Below are 17632 nucleotides of genomic sequence, written 5' to 3'. Positions count from 1 at the left end.
AGTACCAACATGTATTACTAAATGCCCCCACAGTCCTCTTGGTACCAACATGTATTACTAAATGCCCCCACATTCCTCTTGGTACCAACATGTATTACTAAACGCCCTCCTCTTGGTACCAACATGTATTACTAAATGCCCTCACGCTCCTCTTGGTACCAACATGTATTACTAAATGTCCCCACACTCCTCTTGGTACCAACATGTATTACTAAATGTCCCCACACTCCTCTTGGTACCAACATGTATTACTAAACGCCCTCCTCTTGGTACCAACATGTATTACTAAATGCCCCCACACTCCTCTTGGTACCAACATGTATTACTAAATGTCTCCACAGTCCTCTTGGTACCAACATGTATTACTAAATGCCCCCACACTCTTCTTGGTACCAACATGTATTACTAAATGTACCCACACTCCTCTTGGTACCAACATGTATTACTAAATGTCCCCACACTCCTCCTGGTACCAACATGTATTACTAAATGCCCCCACAGTCCTCTTGGTACCAACATGTATTACTAAATGCCCCCACGCTCCTCTTGGTACCAACATGTATTACTAAATGTCCCCACACTCCTCTTAGTACCAACATGTATTACTAAATGCCCCCACAGTCCTCTTGGTACCAACATGTATTACTAAATGCCCCCACATTCCTCTTGGTACCAACATGTATTACTAAACGCCCTCCTCTTGGTACCAACATGTATTACTAAATGCCCTCACGCTCCTCTTGGTACCAACATGTATTACTAAATGTCCCCACACTCCTCTTGGTACCAACATGTATTACTAAATGTCCCCACACTCCTCTTGGTACCAACATGTATTACTAAACGCCCTCCTCTTGGTACCAACATGTATTACTAAATGCCCCCACACTCCTCTTGGTACCAACATGTATTACTAAATGTCTCCACAGTCCTCTTGGTACCAACATGTATTACTAAATGCCCCCACACTCTTCTTGGTACCAACATGTATTACTAAATGTACCCACACTCCTCTTGGTACCAACATGTATTACTAAATGTCCCCACACTCCTCCTGGTACCAACATGTATTACTAAATGCCCCCACAGTCCTCTTGGTACCAACATGTATTACTAAATGTCCCCACACTCTTCTTGGTACCAACATGTATTACTAAATGTACCCACACTCCTCTTTGTACCAACATGTATTACTAAATGTCTCCACACTCCTCTTGGTACCAACATGTATTACTAAATGTCCCCACACTCTTGGTACCAATATGTATTACTAAATGTCCCCACACTCCTCTTGGTACCAACATGTATTACTAAATGCCCCCACACTCCTCTTGGTACCAACATGTATTACTAAACGCCCTCCTCTTGGTACCAACATGTATTACTAAATGCCCCCACACTCCTCTTGGTACCAACATGTATTACTAAATGTCCCCACAGTCCTCTTGGTACCAACATGTATTACTAAATGCCCCCACACTCCTCTTGGTACCAACATGTATTACTAAACGCCCTCCTCTTGGTACCAACATGTATTACTAAATGTCCCTACACTCTTTTTGGTACCAACATGTATTACTAAATGTACCCACACTCCTCTTGGTACCAACATGTATTACTAAATGTCCCCACAGTCCTCTTGGTACCAACATGTATTACTAAATGCCCCCACACTCCTCTTGGTACCAACATGTATTACTAAACGCCCTCCTCTTGGTACCAACATGTATTACTAAATGTCCCTACACTCTTTTTGGTACCAACATGTATTACTAAAGGTCCCCACACTCCTCTTGGTACCAACATGTATTACTAAATGTCCCCACACTCCTCTTGGTACCAACATGTATTACTAAATGCCCCCACACTCCTCTTGGTACCAACATGTATTACTAAACGCCCTCCTCTTGGTACCAACATGTATTACTAAATGCCCTCACACTCCTCTTGGTACCAACATGTATTACTAAATGTACCCACACTCCTCTTGGTACCAACATGTATTACTAAATGCCCCCACACTCCTCTTGGTACCAACATGTATTACTAAATGTCCCCACACTCCTCTTGGTACCAACATGTATTACTAAATGCCCCCAGTCCTCTTGGTACCAACATGTATTACTAAATGTCCCCACACTCCTCTTGGTACCAACATGTATTACTAAATGTCCCCACACTCCTCTTGGTACCAACATGTATTACTAAATGCCCCCACATTCCTCTTGGTACCAAAATGTATTACTAAATGCCCCCACACTCCTGTTGGTACCAACATGTATTACTAAATGTCCCCACACTCCTCTTGGTACCAACATGTATTACTAAATGCCCCCACACTCCTCTTGGTACCAACATGTATTACTAAATGCCCTCACACCCCTCTTGGTACCAACATGTATTACTAAATGTCCCCACACTCCTCTTGGTACAAACATGTACTTGTACAGGTCCTTTATTGGTGGCGGTGTAGCGCTCAACTCTAGTCTGAGGAAAAAATAAAATAAAATGTATAATTGATGTCAAATTGGAACATTGCTGTTCTAAATGTGACAGAACAGTTGTTAGCTGCACGTATTTATAGCCTCTCCAGTACGTGTGGTACAGCAACGTTGCTTATTATTATTTGCCGGCTGCTGCACATTACTGGCAAACACAGTGAGCGCCTGACTACAAAAAAACAAACAATGAGGAGGAGGAGGAGGACATCATTTTAAGACCCATTTCATCCCCCAGCTTTTTATCAGTGTTGAGAAAATTAAAAAACAAAAATGGCCTTTGCCATACAAATCTGAATAAGACAAAATATGCTATACAAATAAAGTAGATTGTATTGGATTGGAAAATAAATATTCCACTGTTTAGGAGCAGAGTGTCATCATCATCATCATCACCATCATCATACGAGCACACTAATGTGGTGCCACTCCATTTCCAAGCTGGATTAGACGACCGTGGTGTTTCTAGATGCTGGTGGAAAAGGTGATTCGGGCGTGAGAACACGTACGGTCAATAATTGTCTGAATGACACGTCTTCTCTTGGAACATTTTCTCATCTCACTATGAACATTTACAAACTCAACCACTCCGAGGCAGTCGTTGAAAACTTGTCATTCAATTCTAATAAGACAATTACAACAATGGCGTCACACAAATATCATTGTGATATATTTTTACTCCCCCAACAACGTGTCGATTTGACAAACAAGCAAAACTTTTTATTTTCCAAATGGATAGGCCTAAATTGAAATGATGATTTTGAATATTTAATTACTATTGCATGTTGTATTTTATTGGATAAAGTGAACTAACATTTTTGCAAAAAAATATTTGAGCAGACAATGGTACTTCTATTTATTATTTTATATATTTGATTACAAATCTAAATACATTATTTGTTCATGTAAATAATTTTGATATTTTATTGAATAAAATTTTTATTTAAAATCATAAATGTCATTTGTTAATCTGATAATATGTTGTAGGTATGTTATTAAATAAAAACAATGACAAAATATTTAAATATATGTTCAAATATTTTGTTAAAATTGTGAATTTATATATTTTAGCAAACATTTGTATTTTCATAAAGGTATTGCATATTGTATTTTATTGGATAAAGTGAATTAACACTTAAAAGTTTAGCAAAAAAATATGTTATGAAAAATTGATACTTCTATTTATTATTTTAAATATTTGATAAAAAATATAAATAAATAATTGTGATATTTTATTGAATAAAATGACACATTTTAGAAAAATCGTATTTTAAATATTTAATTAAAATCATAACTGTCCTTTGTTTATCTGATAAAATGTCATATGTTATTAAATAAAAATAATGAAATTTTTACAAAATATTTAAGTATATGTTCAAATATTTTGTTAAAATTGTGAATGGATATATTTTAGAAAACATTTTTATTTTCATATAATTTACTTATTTCATGCACAAGTGTAAATTGAATTTGACATTTTAGCTCAACGTATTTCCATCAATCTATCCATTTTCTACCGCTTTTCCCTTAGGGGTCGCGGGGGTGGGGGGGGGGGGGGGGGTTGGGCCGCTGGAGCCTATCTCAGCTACAATTGGGCGGAAGGCGGGGTACACCCTGGACAAGACGCCACCTCATCGCAGGCTCAATGTATTTATGATTGTAAATATTTAATTACAAATGTAATGTAATGAACTTTATTCATTTATGCTATTGCATATTTTATTTTATTGGATAAAGTGAATCAACATTTAAAATGTTTGCAAAAAAATATTTAAGGCAAAATTGGTACTTTTATTTATTATTTTAAATATTAGATTAAAAAATCTAAATAAATGATTTGTTCATAAAAATAATTTTGATATTTTATTAAATAAATTAATTTGAAATTTTAACTAAATCTAGTTATTTTAAATATTTAACTAAAATCATAAGAGTAATTTGTTTATCTGATAAAATTTCATAAGTTATTGAATACAAATATTATGACAATTTTACAGAATATTTAATATGTTCAAATATTTTGTTAAAATTGTGGTTTTATATATTTTAGCAAACTTTTTTATTTATATAATTTATTAATTTAAAATATTTAATAAAAAAACTAATAAATGTGATACGTCCAAATTATTTACAGTTTTTTTTTAATAAAGTTAATTATTACGACATTAACACAAATGATTAATTTAGATACTTTTTCTCATTTCATTGAATATGAATTAGTTATGTTTTCATGTTATCAAATGATATAATACTGACTTTTATACGTTCAAAATCTGCATGCTCTGAAAGTTTGAGCAAGAACTGCTGGATTAGAACGAAAAATAAGAATTATATTTAAAATAAAGAATAACAAAATCCAAAACATGCACAAAAAAAAATACTTAAAAAAAAAAGGAATAATGAAAAATAAATGTAAAAATTTTAAATTAAGATTTGCTAAGTTTTGTCATGGACATCTGGGGTTCCATTTTTTAATAAATGACACGTCATGCATTGTGCTGACAAGAAATAAAGGACATGGCATGTATGGACAAAAGTCATGGGACACACCTGTACCTGGATGAGTTTGGTGTGGAAGAAGCTAACGTGCAGACACCAACATCTAACAGGAAGTAGCACGGGGACTGATGGGAACTCCACCTTTCCTTCTATTGTCAGTATCTAGGGTGCGTCCCAATACTTTTGTCCTTGCAGTCCACTTGCTTCAAATCAAGACACAAAAACGGCGAGCCAACAGAAGGAAATAAGAAGAGGAAGCATGTCAGTGCGACCTGAAGACGGAAGCATGCGACAAGAAAAAGAAGAGCATGCTCGAACTTCTACTGTACCATGGCTGCTCAGTCAAGTACTGCATCAGCGGCTCCACGCCTGGCCACAGTTATTACGTGTGGGCAGGGAGGGAGCATGACCGGGAGAAAAGAGAGGCACGCACACAAACACACAAACAAACACACACACACACACACACACACACACACACACACACACACACACACACACACACACACACACACACACACACACACACACACACACACACACACGCACACACACAGCAGTTGGAGTCACACTGTGCATTCTTGTTAATGTTTGCTGACTTCCTCTTACGCTTATGAAGCGTTCAACACATAATAAATAACACTTTTTCACTACAGAATTATGGCTGGCTGCAGTTTGACCCTGGAACCGATTATTCTTACTTCTAATGGAACATATTGTTTGGAAATATGAGCAAGTCAGAGGTGGTGTGAAGCCACAGCTCATTTGCATATTCAGTGAAGCTGGCATTAATGTAAGAAGTGATAACAGGAAGTAACATGGACGTAAGAAGTGATAACAGGAAGTGGCATGGATGTAAGAAGTGATAACAGGAAGTGACAGGAAGTGTAAGAAGTGATAACAGGAAGTGACAGGAAGTGTAAGAAGTGATAACAGGAAGTGTAAGTAGTGATAACAGGAAGTGACATGGATGTAAGAAGTGATAACAGGAAGTGGCATGGATGTAAGAAGTGATAACAGGAAGTGGCATGAATGTAAGAAGTGATAACAGGAAGTGACATGAATGTAAGAAGTGATAACAGGAAGTGACATGGATGTAAGAAGTGATAACGGAAAGTGACAGGAAGTGTAAGAAGTGATAACAGGAAGTGACAGAAAGTGTAAGAAGTGATAACAGGAAGTGTAAGTAGTGATAACAGGAAGTGACACGGATGTAAGAAGTGATAACAGGAAGTGGCATGGATGTAGGAAGTGATAACAGGAAGTGACATGAATGTATGAAGCGATAACAGGAAGTGACAGGAAGTGTAAGAAGTGATAACAGGAAGTGTAAGTAGTGATAACAGGAAGTGACATGGATGTAAGAAGTGATAACAGGAAGTGGCATGGATGTAAGAAGTGATAACAGGAAGTGGCATGGATGTAAGAAGTGATAACAGGAAGTGACATGAATGTATGAAGTGATAACAGGAAGTGACAGGAAGTGTAAGAAGTGATAACAGGAAGTGTAAGTAGTGATAACAGGAAGTGACATGGATGTAAGAAGTGATAACAGGAAGTGGCATGGATGTAGGAAGTGATAACAGGAAGTGACATGAATGTATGAAGTGATAACAGGAAGTGACAGGAAGTGTAAGAAGTGATAACAGGAAGTGTAAGTAGTGATAACAGGAAGTGACATGGATGTAAGAAGTGATAACAGGAAGTGGCATGGATGTAAGAAGTGATAACAGGAAGTGGCATGGATGTAAGAAGTGATAACAGGAAGTGACATGAATGTATGAAGTGATAACAGGAAGTGACAGGAAGTGTAAGAAGTGATAACAGGAAGTGTAAGTAGTGATAACAGGAAGTGACATGGATGTAAGAAGTGATAACAGGAAGTGGCATGGATGTAGGAAGTGATAACAGGAAGTGACATGAATGTATGAAGTGATAACAGGAAGTGACAGGAAGTGTAAGAAGTGATAACAGGAAGTGTAAGTAGTGATAACAGGAAGTGACATGGATGTAAGAAGTGATAACAGGAAGTGGCATGGATGTAAGAAGTGATAACAGGAAGTGACATGAATGTAAGAAGTGATAACAGGAAGTGACATGGATGTAAGAAGTGATAACAGGAAGTGATAACAGGAAGTGACAGGAAGTGTAAGAAGTGATAACAAGGAAGTGTAAGTAGTGATAACAGGAAGTGACATGGATGTAAGAAGTGATAACAGGAAGTGGCATGGATGTAAGAAGTGAAAACAGGAAGTGACATGAATGTATGAAGTGATAACAGGAAGTGACAGGAAGTGTAAGAAGTGATAACAGGAAGTGTAAGTAGTGATAACAGGAAGTGCACACACACGATTGCACTTATACAAACCCCGTTTCCATATGAGTTGGGAAATTGTGTTAGATGCAAAAATATGAACGGAATACAATGATTTGCAAATCCTTTTCAAGCCATATTCAGTTGAATGCGCTACAAAGACAACATATTTGATGTTCAAACCCATAAACTTTATTTTTGTTTGCAAATAATCAGTAACTTAGAATTTCATGGCTGCAACACGTGCCAAAGTAGTTGGGAAAGGGCATGTTCACCACTGTGTTACATGGCCTTTCCTTTTAACAACACTCAGTAAACGATTGGGAACTGAGGAAACTAATTGTTGAAGCTTTGAAAGTGGAATTCTTTCCCATTCTTGTTTTATGTAGAGCTTCAGTCGTTCAACAGTCCGGGGGTCTCCGCTGTCGTATTTTAGGCTTCATAATGCGCCACACATTTTCCATGGGAGACAGGTCTGGACTGCAGGCGGGCCAGGAAAGTACCCGCACTCTTTTTTGTGTGAAACCGCGCTGTTGTAACACGTGCTGAATGTGGCTTGGCATTGTCTTGCTGAAATAAGCAGGGGCGTCCATGAAAAAGATGGCGCTTACATGGCAGCATATGTTGTTCCAAAAGCTGTATGTACCTGTCAGCAAGAATGGTGCCTTCACAGATGTGTAAGTTACCCATGCCTTGGGCACTAATACACCCCCATACCATCACACATGCTGGCTTTTACACTTTGCGTCGATAACAGTCTGGATGGTTCGCTTTCCCTTTGGTCCGGATGACACGATGTCGAATATTTCCAAAAACAATTTGAAATGCGGACTCGTCAGACCACAGAACACTTTTCCACTTTGCATGAGTCCATCTTAGATGATCTCGGGCCCAGAGAAGCCGGCGGCGTTTCTGGGTGTTGTTGATAAATGGCTTTCGCTTCGCATAGTAGAGTTTTAACTTGCACTTACAGATGTAGCGACCAAATGTATTTAGTGACAGTGGTTTTCTGAAGTGTTCCTGAGCCCATGTGGTGATATCCTTTAGAGATTGATGTCGGTTTTTGATACAGTGCCGTCTGAGGGATGGAAGGTCACGGTCATTCAATGTTGGTTTCCGGCCATGCTGCTTACGTGGAGTGATTTCTCCTGATTCTCTGAACCTTTTGATGATATTATGGACCGTAGATGTTGAAATCCCTAAATTTCTTGCAATTTCACTTTGAGAAACGTTGTTCTTAAACTGTTTGACTATTTGCTCAGGCAGTTGTGGACAAAGTGGTGTACCTCGCCCCATCCTTTCTTGTGAAAGACTGAGCATTTTTTGGGAAGCTGTTTTTATACCCAGTCATGGCACCCACCTGTTCCCAATTAGCCTGCACACCTGTGGGATGTTCCAAATAAGTGTTTGATGAGCATTCCTCAACTTTGTCACTCTTTTTTGCCACTTGTGCCAGCTTTTTTGAAACATGTTGCAGGCATCAAATTCTAAAGTTAATGATTATTTGCACACAAAAAAAAAAGTTTATCAGTTAGGACATCAAATATGTTGTCTTTGTAGCATATTCAACTTGAAAAGGATTTGCAAATCATTGTATTCCGTTTATATTTACATCTAACACCATTTCCCAACTCATATGGAAGCGGGGTTTGTACAAGGTGCTGCTGGTCAAGAACATTCAGTTGCCAAAAAAAGTGTGAGCAGATACAAAAAGAGAAGAGTACATCACAGAAGAGAAGAGTACTGGACAGTGATGACATAAAGCTGAGTGTTCATCAACAATGAGTCGCGCTTATTTCACCCCCACTGCTGACTCAAAGGTGTGATGAGAAGAGCACAGCGTGGGTTTCTCTTTGTCTCACATTTCCTGCCATTTAATGGTCCACTTCCTGTGTGACCACAGCATGTAGTGTGTGATGTAGACGTGCTCTATGAGGACTGAAACTACATCCACTCTGTCAGCAACTACCTTGTAATAATAACACTCACTGTGTGTATTGATCTGATATCTTGGATCATGTTCCCGTATCAGCGATATAAATTATATTACATTCAACTGCTGCACTTCTAACATGTGCGATACAAGCAGTCCTGCAGCGGGTTTACTTGTGTGCGATATCATGTCCGATACAAGCAGCTCTGCAGCGTGTTTACTCGTGTGATACAAGCAGTCCTGCAGCGTGTTTACTTGTGTGTGATATCATGTGCGATACAAGCAGTCCTGCAGCGGGTTTAATTGTGTGCGATATCATGTCCGATACAAGCAGCCCTGCAGCGTGTTTACTCGTGTGATACAAGCAGTCCTGCAGCGTGTTTACTCGTGTGTGATATCATGTGCGATACAAGCAGTCCTGCAGTGTGCTTACTTGTGTGTGATATCATGTGCGATACAAGCAGTCCTGCAGCGGGTTTACTTGTGTGTGATATCATGTGCGATACAAGCAGTCCTGCAGCGTGTTTACTTGTGTGTGATATCATGTGTGATACAAGCAGTCCTGCAGCATGTTTACTTGTGTGTGATATCATGTGTGTTACAAGCTGCCCTGCAGAGTGTTTACTTGTGTGCGATATCATGTGTGTTACAAGCTGCCCTGCAGAGTGTTTACTCGTGTGTGATATCATGTGTGTTACAAGCTGCCCTGCAGAGTGTTTACTTATGTGTCATATCATGTGGGATACATGCAGTCCTGCAGCGTGTTTACTTGTGTGTGATATCATGTGCGATACAAGCAGTCCTGCAGCGTGTTTACTTGTGTGTGATATCATGTGCGATACAAGCAGTCCTGCAGCGTGTTTACTTGTGTGTGATATCATGTGCGATACAAGCAGTCCTGCAGCGTGTTTACTTGTGTGTGATATCATGTGCGATACAAGCAGTCCTGCAGCGTGTTTACTTGTGTGTGATATCATGTGCGATACAAGCAGTCCTGCAGCGTGTTTACTTGTGTGTGATATCATGTGCGATACAAGCAGTCCTGCAGCGTGTTTACTTGTGTGTGATATCATGTGACATACAAGCAGTCCTGCAGCGTGTTTACTTGTGTGTGACATCATGTGCGATACAAGCAGTCCTGCAGTGTGTTTACTTGTGTGTGATATCATGTGCGATACAAGCAGTCCTGCAGCGGGTTTACTTGTGTGCGATATCATGTCCGATACAAGCAGCTCTGCAGCGTGTTTACTCGTGTGATACAAGCAGTCCTGCAGCGTGTTTACTTGTGTGTGATATCATGTGCGATACAAGCAGTCCTGCAGCGTGTTTACTTGTGTGTGATATCATGTGCGATACAAGCAGTCCTGCAGCGTGTTTACTTGTGTGTGATATCATGTGCGATACAAGCAGTCCTGCAGCGTGTTTACTTGTGTGTGATATCATGTGCGATACAAGCAGTCCTGCAGCGTGTTTACTTGTGTGTGATATCATGTGCGATACAAGCAGTCCTGCAGCGTGTTTACTTGTGTGTGATATCATGTGCGATACAAGCAGTCCTGCAGCGTGTTTACTTGTGTGTGATATCATGTGCGATACAAGCAGTCCTGCAGCGTGTTTACTTGTGTGTGACATCATGTGCGATACAAGCAGTCCTGCAGTGTGTTTACTTGTGTGTGATATCATGTGCGATACAAGCAGTCCTGCAGCGGGTTTACTTGTGTGCGATATCATGTCCGATACAAGCAGCTCTGCAGCGTGTTTACTCGTGTGATACAAGCAGTCCTGCAGCGTGTTTACTTGTGTGTGATATCATGTGCGATACAAGCAGTCCTGCAGCGGGTTTACTTGTGTGTGATATCATGTGCGATACAAGCAGTCCTGCAGCGGGTTTACTTGTGTGTGATATCATGTGCAATACAAGCAATCCTGCAGCGTGTTTACTTGTGTGTGATATCATTTGCGATACAATCAGTCCTGCAGCGGGTTTACTTGTGTGTGATATCATGTGCGATACAAGCAATCCTGCAGCGTGTTTACTTGTGTGTGATATCATGTGCGATACAAGCAATCCTGCAGCGTGTTTACTTGTGTGTGATATCATGTGCGGTACAAGCAGTCCTGCAGCGTGTTTACTTGTGTGTGATATCATGTGCGATACAAGCAGTCCTGCAGCGTGTTTACTTGTGTGTGATATCATGTGCGATACAAGCAGTCCTGCAGCGGGTTTACGTGTGTACGATATCATGTGCAATACAAGCAGCCCAGCAGCGTGTTTACTCGTGTGCGATATCATGTGCGATACAAGCAGCCATGCAGTGCGTTTACTTGTGTGTGATATCACAAGCAGCCCCGCAGCAAGTTTACTAGTGTGTGATTACATGTGCGATACAAGCAGTCCTGCAGTGTGTTTACTCGTGTGTGATATCATGTGCGATACAAGCAGCCCCGCTGCGTGTTTACTCGTGTGTAATATCATGTGCAATACAAGCAGCCCTGCAGCATGTTTACACGTGTGTGATATCATGTGTGATACAAGCAGCCCCGCAGCGTGTTTACTTCTGTGCGATATCATGTGCGATACAAGCAGCCCCGCAGCGTGTTTACTCGTGTGCAATATCATGTGCGATACAAGCAGCCCCGCAGCGTGTTTACGTGTGCGCGATATCATGTGCGATACAAGCAGTCCCGCAGCATGTTTGGTTGTGTGTGATATCATGTGCGATACAAGCAGCTTTGCAGCGTGTTTACTTGTGTGTGATATCACAAGCAGCCCCGCAGCAAGTTTACTAGTGTGTGATTACATGTGCGATACAAGCAATCCTGCAGTGTGTTTACTCGTGTGTGATATCATGTGCGATACAAGCATCCCCGCTGCGTGTTTACTCGTGTGTGATATCATGGGCAATACAAGCAGCCCTGCAGCATGTTTACACGTGTGTGATATCATGTGTGATACAAGCAGCCCCGCAGCGTGTTTACTTATGTGCGATATCATGTGCGATACAAGCAGCCCTGCAGCGTGTTTACTCGTGTGTGATATAATGTGCGATACAAGCAGCCATGCAGCGTGTTTGTGTGTGTGCGATATAATGTGCAATACAAGCAGTCCTGCAGCATGTTTGCGTGTGTGCGATATCATGTGCGATACAAGCAGTCCTGCAGCGTGTTTACTTGTGTGTGATATCATGTGCGATACAAGCAGTCCTGCAGCATGTTTACTTGTGTGCAATATCATGTGCGATACAAGCAACCCTGCAGCGTGTTTACTCGTGTGCGATATCATGTGTGATACAAGCATCCCCGCAGTGTTTACTTGTGTGTGATATCATGTGCAATAGAAGCAGCCCTGAATCGTGTATACTCGTGTGCGATATCATGTGCGATACAAGCAGTCCTGCAGCGTGTTTACTCGTGTGCGATATCATGTGCGATACACGCAGCCCTGCAGCGTGTTTACGTGTGCGTGACATAATGTGCGATACAAACAGTCCCGCAGCATGTTTGCTTGTGTGCGATATCATGTGCGATACAAGCACGTGTTTACTCCTGTGAGATTTAATGTGCGATCCAAGCAGCCCTGCAGCGTGTTTACTCGTAAGCGATACGACAAAATGCTAACAGCGGGTATGATTTGTGCTGATATCGTTGCGGTAAGTGAAAGAGTTGCATGGGCACAGTCCTGCTGAATGATTTGGGCGAGGTTGAGAAGAAGGAGCATGCAGGAATAAAGTTACAGCAAGAAGACAAATGGAGAGAGAAATGGCTGACGAAATAAAGTTTAGTGAAAAGATGGCAGCAATAAGCAGCAAAGCGTTGTTAGTGACTCACTCTGTCTGCACTGGTGCATGCTGGGTAAGATCGAGGCCTGCTGCTGTGTCTGCCACGGGGTGGGCAGCACACCCTACGCAGAGAGAAAACACAAAGCATGACAAACACACACACACACACTCCCACGTTTAACCCTTAGGCGCACACACACACACACACACACACACACACACACACACACACACACACACACACACACACACACACACACACACACACACACACACACACACACACACACACACACACACACACACACACACACACACAACACCAGTGGTCCTGTAACTTCTTCATGCGTGACACTGGACATGACGCCAAACATCTCCTCTGTGAACGCATGAAGTCAGGCGTGCTGCCTTTTGTCCGCAGCACCACTCCACCTGTCAGGCGCACGGCGGACATGACAGCTGGCACAAGCTGAGGGAGAAATGTTTCATCCATCACGGGATGTGTGTGTGTGCGCCGACTTTTAATGACAACACACACGGATGTGACCTTAAAGGCCAGTAAATTAATTACTTGCAGGGATTGAAGCCATCAACACAACACTGTGGTCTGGCTCTTCATTCTCAATACCCTCATTTACAAGATATGTTTAAGCCACACCCACCAAATTTTCTAATACATTTCTATTTTTACATACATTAGCTGCACTGGAACATACTTTATAAATGTTTATTTACATACATTAATTGTTTCCAAACAGTGTCTGTAACAAGGCAGTAAAACGGCTGATAAAACAAAACAGAAGTCATCTTCATGGACCCAAGCTAGCTCTCCAATCACCTAAACAGACTCAATAACTCCACGGTGACTTTTTTGTGAATTTGTGAAACTGGAACAGTACACAAAGAATGCCATTATAAGGTAATAATACTAACACAGGCACTCGTAAACGTGTTAGCATATTCACTAAAGTTAACAATGCTAGCTACATTACATCACAGTAGCACGTACAAATATGCATGGGAACACTCCTACAGACATCACAGACGGGACGCTTTAGTAAGTAAGAATTGTTTTAGTTATATTGTAAAACTTACAAACCATAGAGCACACGGGTATTTAAGCCACACCCGCCAAATTTTAGAATAAATTAATATTTTTACATACATTATCCGCACTGGAACATATATGGGTATGAAAGACTTTATAAATGTTAAATACCATACATTAATTGTTTCCAAACAGTGTCTGTAACAAGGCAGTAAAACGGCTGATAAAACAAAACAGAAGTCATCTTCATGGACCCAAGCTAGATCTCCAATCAGATAAACAGACTCAATAACTCCACGGTGACTTTTTTATGAATTTGTGAAACTGAAACAATACAAAAAGAATGCCATTGTAAGTTAATAATAAAAACACAGACACCCATACACCTGTTAGCATATTCGCTAATGCTAACGACGCTGGCTACATTACATCACGATAGCACGTACAAATATGCATGAAAACACTCCTACAGACATCACACACGGGACGCTTTAGTAAGTAAGAATTGTTTTAGTTATATTGTAAAACTTACAAACCATAGAGCACACGGGTATTTAAGCCACACCCGCCAAATTTTAGAATAAATTAATATTTTTACATACATAAGCCACACTGGAACATATACCGGTATAAAAGACTTTATAAATGTTTATTTACATACATTAATTGTTTCCAAACAGTGTCTATAACTAGGCAGTAAAACGGCTGATAAAACAAAACAGAAGTCATCTTCATGGACCCAAGCTAGCTCTCCAATCACCTAAACAGACTCAATAACTCCACGGTGTCTTTTTTGTGAATTTGTGAAACTGGAACAGTACACAAAGAATGCCATTGTAAGGTAATAATACTAACACAGGCACTCGTAAACATGTTAGCATATTCGCTAATGTTAACAACGCTAGCTAAATTACATCACGATAGCACGTACAAATATGCATGAAAACACTCCTACAGACATCACAGATGGGATGCTTTAGTAAGTAAGAATTGTTTTAGTTATATTGTAAAACTTACAAACCATAGAACACACGGGTATTTAAGCCACACCCGCCAAATTTTAGAATAAATTCATATTTTTACATACATTAGCCACACTGGAACGTATACCAGTATGAAATACTTTATAAATGTTTATTTACATATATTAATTGTTTCCAAACAGTGTCTGTAACAAGGCAGTAAAACGGCTGATCAAACAAAACAGAAGTCATGGTCATGTACCCACTAGCTGCGCAAGCTAGGTCTCCAATCAGCTAAACAGACTCAATAACTCCACGGTGACTTTTTTGTGGATTTGTGAAGCTGGAACAATACAAAAACAATGCCATTATAAGTTAATAATAAAAACACAGACACCCATACACCTGTTAGAGTTAGCGAATATGCTAACGACGCTAGCTACATTACATCACGATAGCACGTACAAATATGCATGAAAACACTCTTACAGACATCACAGACGGGACGCTTTAGTAAGTAAGAATTGTTTTAGTTATATTGTAAAACTTACAAACCATAGAGCACACGGGTATTTAAGCCACACCCGCCAAATTTTAGAATAAATTCATATTTTGACATACATTAGCCACACTGGAACATATACCAGTATGAAATACTTCATAAATGTTTATTTACATACATTAATTGTTTCCAAACGGTGTCTGTAACAAGGCAGTAAAACGGCTGATAAAACAAAACAGAAGTCATCTTCATGGACCCAAGCTAGCTCTCCAATCACCTAAACAGACTCAATAACTCCACGGTGACGTTTTGGGGAATTTGTGAAACTGAAACAATACAAAAAGAATGCCATTGTAAGGTAATAATAAAAACACAGACACCCATACACCTGTTAGCATATTCACTAATGTTAACAACGCTAGCTACATTACATCACGATAGCACGTACAAATATGCAAGAAAACACTCCTACAGACATCACACATGGGACGCTTTAGTAAGTAAGAATTGTGTTAGTTATATTGTAAAACTTACAAACCATAGAGCACACTGGTATTTAAGCCACACCCGCCAAATTTTAGAATAAATTAATATTTTTACATACATAAGCCACACTGGAACATATACCGGTATAAAAGACTTTATAAATGTTTATTTACATACATTAATTGTTTCCAAACAGTGTCTGTAACAAGGCAGTAAAACGGCTGATAAAACAAAACAGAAGTCATCTTCATGGACCCAAGCTAGCTCTCCAATCACCTAAACAGACTCATTAACTCCACGGTGACTTTTTTGTGAATTTGTGAAACTGGAACAGTACACAAAGAATGCCATTATAAGGTAATAATACTAACACAGGCACTCGTAAACGTGTTAGCATATTCGCTAATGCTAACAACGCTAGCTACATTACATCACGATAGCACGTACAAATATGCATGAAAACACTCCTACAGACATCACAGACGGGACGCTTTAGTGAGTAAGAATTGTTTTAGTTATATTGTAAAACTTACAAACCATAGAGCACACTGGTATTTAAGCCACACCCGCCAAATTTTAGAATAAATTAAGATTTTTACATACATTATCCGCACTGTAACATATAAGGGTATGAAAGACTTTATAAATGTTAATTTACATACATTAATTGTTTCCAAACAGTGTCTGTAACAAGGCAGTAAAACGGCTGATAAAACAAAACAGAAGTCATCTTCATGGACCCAAGCTAGCTCTCCAATCACCTAAACAGACTCAATAACTCCACGGTGACTTTTTTGTGAATTTGTGAAACTGAAACAATACAAAAAGAATGCCATTGTAAGTTAATAATAAAAACACAGACACCCATACACCTGTTAGCATATTCGCTAATGCTAACGACGCTGGCTACATTATATCACGATAGCACGTACAAATATGCATGAAAACACTCCTACAGACATCACACATGGGACGCTTTAGTAAGTAAGAATTGTTTTAGTTATATTGTAAAACTTACAAACCATACAAACATCATACGCAAGTACGGTGTTAGCTTTCACTGTTATGCTGATGACACTCAACTCTACATGCCCCTAAAGCTGACCAACACGCCGGACTGTAGTCAGCTGGAGGCGTGTCTTAATGAAATTAAACAATGGATGTCCGCTAACTTTTTGCAACTCAACGCTAAGAAAACGGAAATGCTGATTATCGGTCCTGCTAGACACCAACATCTATTTAATAATACCACCTTAACATTTGACAACCAAACAATTAAACAAGGAGACTCGGTAAAGAATCTGGGTATTATCTTCCACCCAACTCTCTCGTTTGAGTCACACATTAAGAGTGTTACTAAAACGGCCTTCTTTCATCTCCGTAATATCGCTAAAATTCGTTCCATCTTGTCCACTAGCGATGCTGAGATCATTATTCATGCGTTCGTTACGTCTCGTCTCGATTACTGTAACGTATTATTTTCGGGCCTCCCTATGTCTAGCATTAAAAGATTACAGTTGGTACAAAATGCGGCTGCAAGGCTTTTGACAAAAACAAGAAAGTTTGATCATATTACGCCTATACTGGCTCACCTGCACTGGCTTCCTGTGC

At 39.9% G+C, this 17632-nt stretch overlaps 1 protein-coding gene across 9 annotated transcripts in view; it reads right to left on the bottom strand.

Moving 5' to 3' along the window:
• ccser2a (coiled-coil serine-rich protein 2a) overlaps positions 1-17632 on the bottom strand; it is a 120829-nt gene that overhangs the window by 7280 nt on the left and 95917 nt on the right. For 2 of the 9 annotated variants that reach the window (XM_062059249.1, XM_062059250.1), the window contains exons 11-12: positions 13073-13145; positions 5327-5366 (exon numbers count right to left, since the gene is read on the bottom strand). The exons of 5 other annotated variants lie outside the window; for them this stretch is intronic. In XM_062059249.1, the coding sequence (XP_061915233.1) occupies positions 5327-5366; positions 13073-13145 (113 nt within the window). The remainder of the gene's footprint in view (positions 1-5326; positions 5367-13072; positions 13146-17632) is intronic. 2 more of the 9 variants (XM_062059251.1, XM_062059252.1) reach the window with 1 other exon arrangement.

This window comes from Entelurus aequoreus, linkage group LG09, assembly GCF_033978785.1.
Source record: "Entelurus aequoreus isolate RoL-2023_Sb linkage group LG09, RoL_Eaeq_v1.1, whole genome shotgun sequence".
Taxonomy (NCBI): domain Eukaryota; kingdom Metazoa; phylum Chordata; class Actinopteri; order Syngnathiformes; family Syngnathidae; genus Entelurus; species Entelurus aequoreus.
Note: the sequence above shows the minus strand (reverse complement) of the source record. Positions and strands in the feature narration are given on the sequence as shown.